The 4,954-nt window shown below is 40.9% G+C and overlaps 1 protein-coding gene across 1 annotated transcript; it reads right to left on the bottom strand.

Moving 5' to 3' along the window:
• Positions 1–1,183: 1,183 nt before the first annotated feature.
• LOC106293775 lies at positions 1,184–4,122 on the bottom strand. Its single transcript, XM_013729423.1, has 2 exons — positions 3,860–4,122; positions 1,184–3,501 (listed from the first exon to the last, which is right to left on the bottom strand). The coding sequence occupies exon 2, from the start codon at positions 3,475–3,477 to the stop codon at positions 2,116–2,118; it is 1,362 nt and encodes a 453-aa protein (XP_013584877.1). The 5' UTR covers positions 3,478–3,501; positions 3,860–4,122; the 3' UTR covers positions 1,184–2,115.
• Between the last annotated feature and the right edge of the window lie 832 nt (positions 4,123–4,954).

Raw genomic sequence — 4,954 nt, 5'->3', positions numbered from 1 at the left:
CACTATTATCGGACCATCCCATTGTAATTGATTCCATAAGGCCTTCTTGTTCAACCCACCTCTTATCAAATCTAAACTGCCATTTTCTCCTGATAACTTTATCTTCTTAGTAAGCCACCACTGGGCGATGATCCGATGCTACCATCCTTAAATATTATGTATAAGAACAGGAAAATAGCGTGTGCCACTCCTCATTCGCTAATGCATGATCTAAACGACATCTAACCATTACTGCCCCTTTGCCTTTGCCTCTTCTTCCTTGCCATGACAACTTATTTCCTTTGGCAGGAAACTCCAGTAAACCACAATTCCTTATCATATTGTTAAAAGGAACAAATGAGTTTGCACTTCTCAAAGCTCCACCTTCTTTTTCATGATTTCTTGTGATCTCATTTAAATCACCAATAATAAATCATGGCTCTGATCGCGAAATTCCATATCTAGTTAAACGTTCCCACACTTGTTCTCGTAGGTCTTGAACTGGATCTCCATACACAAGCGTCATATAGACCGTTTTCCCAAGAGCCACTGCTTCCACATCTATCATTCGATTACTTGAATATAAGACATTAACCTGGTACTCATTATTGTAATAAAGCGCTAGTCCACCACTTCGTCCCACTGGATCCACTGTGACCAGATTATCAAATCCGAAATGAGCTTGAATTTCTGGACAAACTCAAATTCTTGCTTTGTCTACGATAAAAATAAAAAATCCGGCTTATGTTTATGACATATCTCCGTTAAATAACTTATAGTCCACTTACTTCCCATTCCTCGGCAATTCCAACTTAGTGATCTCATTTAAAAATATATGGAAAGGCTCCTTTGAGCTGACTAAATTGTGTGTAATGATACCCTGAATTCTCCAACCCCCATAGTAAAAAGGCTCTCCGCCACGTTAATGTCTTCAAACTTATTAACTTTCATATCTCCACCCCATCCCATAGAAATTTTCCTTGAAACCTTCAAAGAAAACACTTGTATGTCCCGTGATGAAATAAAATATTAGAATAGTCTCTAGCCAAAAACATGTTCCCAATCTCCAACCGCTTCTTGTGATTCGTTATTCTTCCAAATACCATATAAGATACTATCTGAAGGAACAACGAGTAACACCAAAGCACCAGTGGCCGTAGAACCAATACAAATGGCATGTCCGTAACGTAAAATAATTCCCGATCCATATATAAGCAACACCAAACCCAAATCAAAACCTTTAAGTAACAATACTGAACAAATGTTTCTACAACATTATCTTGATCCGAAAGAACAATATGCAATAAAACCAAAAAGACATTATTGTTTACTATTATCTTGACCCAATATTTGTCCAACATATTAACCTGAAGCTGCCTAACTCTGTTCCTGCGAGGTAAGAGCCAAAGTGCCAGTATTGTAATCCATAATGTGATCCTCCGTAAACCAAATGGAGCCTCAAACCGTGTAATACGACACTTATTTAGAAAAGAACTTTGCACCCTCCATCTGTTACCTTTGTATCGAACATCACTCCTTCCTCGTTCTTGTTGACGCTCCAGACCAATAGACCTTGCCAACCTGTGACAAATTCTTCGAGTTCTTCACTGCATTCGGTTAAATGAGACCGGCCACAATAACTTTTCCAAAGCTGAGCCGTGTGCCAAAGACTTACCAACATAACCAAAACATCTGAATGCAAAGATAATAAACCTCTGATCCAAACCACGCCAACACCAGTAATCCAAATAGCAAATTTTATTCCAACGCATGATCTTATAAAGAGATCTTTCCCAATACCAAAACATCAATAAGAAAACTTTGAAAATTAAACACCCCAGACCCTGCTTGCTAGATACTAGTAAGACTTGATCCATAAAATTAGTTCTTCAGGTTTCCAGAGTTTGGGTTTGACGGTCCCTTACTCTCCAATGGCTTATTTGTATCCCCTTTACGAGTCCCCATCTTGGCTGCTGCACGTTTGCGAGGAGAGACAAGCGCTGCTGCAATCCTCATCTTTGTACTTCCTGGTACGTAGATTGAAGGTTTGAACAGTCTTTTACGAGTCCCCTGTTTCTTGGCCTGCTCCGTTGCATCCTTATTCTTCTCATCTTCGCCATTAGCCTGTTCCCCTGCCTACTGAAGTTGATCTTCCTCTTCGTACCCCGCAATCATTCCCTCCTCAGAGACTGCCGGAAGAGCATCTATCGCATTCATATCCAAACCATGTTCCAGCAATGCTGCCTGAATTTTGTCCATCTCCATCACATCCTCCACTTCTCCCTCCGGGGCTCGATCATTCTCCAAAAGACTTTGGATTTTTTGTAGGCCCTCCTCTCCATCCACAGGATCGGAGATCACCTCCAAACCAGCCGACTGTGTCTCAGCAAGTGCAGCTTGAAATTCCTTAGAAACAAGAGCCAAAGCTTCCTCGCCAGCACTCTTAATCTCCCCTTCCTCACGTGTCTCTTCTCTTATCTCATTCTGACCATCTTGACGTTCCACACGTCTTGGAGATGTTTGAACCCGATCCTCCTGTGGTGCCACATTTGTTTCCTCTCTTCGTGATGATCTTCTATACGAACTTCCTGCATCACCACAGGAGTTCCCATGGTAGGAAGAGACCCTCTTATGACCCATCTCCGCTGTCTTCACCCATTTGTGATCATGATCCTCGGCCACTTTGCCTTTCCCCTTCCCAAAATAAGCTCGACTCTCCTTCTCTCTGTTTGGTTGATTGCTATTTCCATTGATCACCACTCCCTTGTAACTCCGGGCTCTCTCATCATGTTTTCCTACATCGTGCCATCCACCATTTCCCTCTCTCATCTCCCTACTCTTCTCCGGGCTCTTCTTTATATTCTTAGGATCCAGAGGACACTTCTCGTCCTTATGACAAAGACTGGAGCAAAATTGACAAAAGCCAAAAAGCTTCTCGTACCGTAGAGATACCAAGGCCTCCTCACTCTCGTAGAATTCCCCACCTTTGAAGTCTATAGTGGTTTCGAAGCAGAGCTCCTTGAAAGCGTCCACCACCACTTGAACCCGCGCGTGTTCCACATCCACCATCACCGTTCTTCCAATAGCATCCCCGATACTCTCATAAGTAGGAGCCGTCTTGAACTCTGCAGGGACGCCTAAAACCCGAACCCAAAAAGTTATCTCCGAAGGGAGTTTAGGAGATTTCCTTGGTTGCCATCGAGCCAGTGAGAGCATCCAGTAGTCGAAGTGATAAGGTTGAAGCTTCAAGACCCCCTCTATCTCCTCCTCAGTTTCAAATACAAATTGAAACTTTCCAAGTCCCAGGTCCATTCCAGTAACCCGTTTCTCCAAACACCAGATTTTCGGCAGGTTTGTGATCAAAGCCTTCATGTCTTGTTCCTCCGGGTTCATGCACCGACCAATCAACGTTTTGGAGAAGGTTCTGATCAACTTAGAGTTGTCAAAGTGGGGCACCGAGATCTTCAACCTCTTGCGGGTGGTATCACCATTCTTCATCTAACTCTTGTGTAGCAACTGACTCTGCGACATGATACAGAGAAAGCTATGAATCTCGTTTATTAGTATAAAACGAGAACAACTGATGCAAGATAAAAGAACCCCAGACGTCCTTTTATAGCAATTCCATTTAGCCAATCTAATATTTAGAAGATATTCCGTAGTAATATCAAATCCATAATTGACACCCTGTATCACAATCTCATAGAACAATTGAATCCCTAAACTTACGATCTCAATAAACCAACAGATCCAAACTCTCATCTCAAAAACCAACAGATCCCTAGTCTCCATATCCCAACATTATCAAATCCCACATTCCTTCCTCGCATCCCCTTTCCTTCAAGCAAGATACTCAATTGAAGAAAGTGAAAGATATTACCTTTAAATACATTCGATTTCATCTTAAAGATGATTGAAACCAAATTTTGTTCCCCCACAAACCTGATCTTCCATATCTTCTCCGAAAAAACAACTCGAAATTTCATTGCCATACATCGAGAATCCGAAGGAAATTGTCTTCCCATGTATGTGCGAACGTTGATTTGATAAAGATCTCCTCCGATCCATTCACCGTTGGTGATACCCAGATCCCACCTTCGTGAAAACATGGAAACCTAAATCGCCTTTTGCATCGCCGTCAAAGCGTTTTTTTCTTTTTACTTTCGTTTTAACTTTTTAACTATAGTTAATACTTAATAATGTTAGGATTATGATATTTTATTAATTTATATAAAATAATTTTAGATTCCTACATTTTAAATTATATACTCTTAAAATAAGAAAGAACAACTGATTTCATAGTTATATTTGAATTAGATTATATAAATTAGTTTTTTCCTATTGTTCTTGTTATATTATATGCGGTATATATATACCATAAGTTATTAGGTTTTACTTACAATATGATACAAATATTATCAAAATATTTTGAAGTGCCAGAATACATAAATATATACATAAATATATATCTCCTGCAGGAAGAAGACAGAGTGCAAAACTCTCTCTAGAAAACCCTAGCCGCCAGGGGCTTCCTCCCTTAGCCTTCTCCTCCTCTGCCATGAATTCCGGTCAGTTGACAGAGCCTGACCCTCCAGAACCTCCCGATCCACCTTCATCTCCCGTTAGAACCTCTAACAGATCCTTCTCTCCTGTCAAAACTCTCATCCTCTGCAAATCCCATATCATCAATGGAGTTTCATTCTTGGACAGATCTGTCTTTTCCAAGAGACTTTCCATCTCATCATTCCATCTCCTGTTACTGTCTTCTGCTTCAGAATCATTCATGAGTCCAGATTTAAATATGAAGTTTTCTCAGATCTCAGTGTATTCTGCCTCTGGAGTTCTTTGGCTTTCCATTTCCTCTCTGATTTTGGTCCTAAGAAGCTCTTCTACTTCGGTCTCGGTGGCTGGTTTGTTAGTGCTTGGTTTGGGTTCCTTCAATGGCTTTATTACTGCGGAATGCAGTCTCTTTTTA

Source organism: Brassica oleracea, chromosome C5 (assembly GCF_000695525.1).
Source record: "Brassica oleracea var. oleracea cultivar TO1000 chromosome C5, BOL, whole genome shotgun sequence".
Classification (NCBI taxonomy): domain Eukaryota; kingdom Viridiplantae; phylum Streptophyta; class Magnoliopsida; order Brassicales; family Brassicaceae; genus Brassica; species Brassica oleracea.
This window is presented reverse-complemented; position numbering and strand designations above follow the sequence as displayed.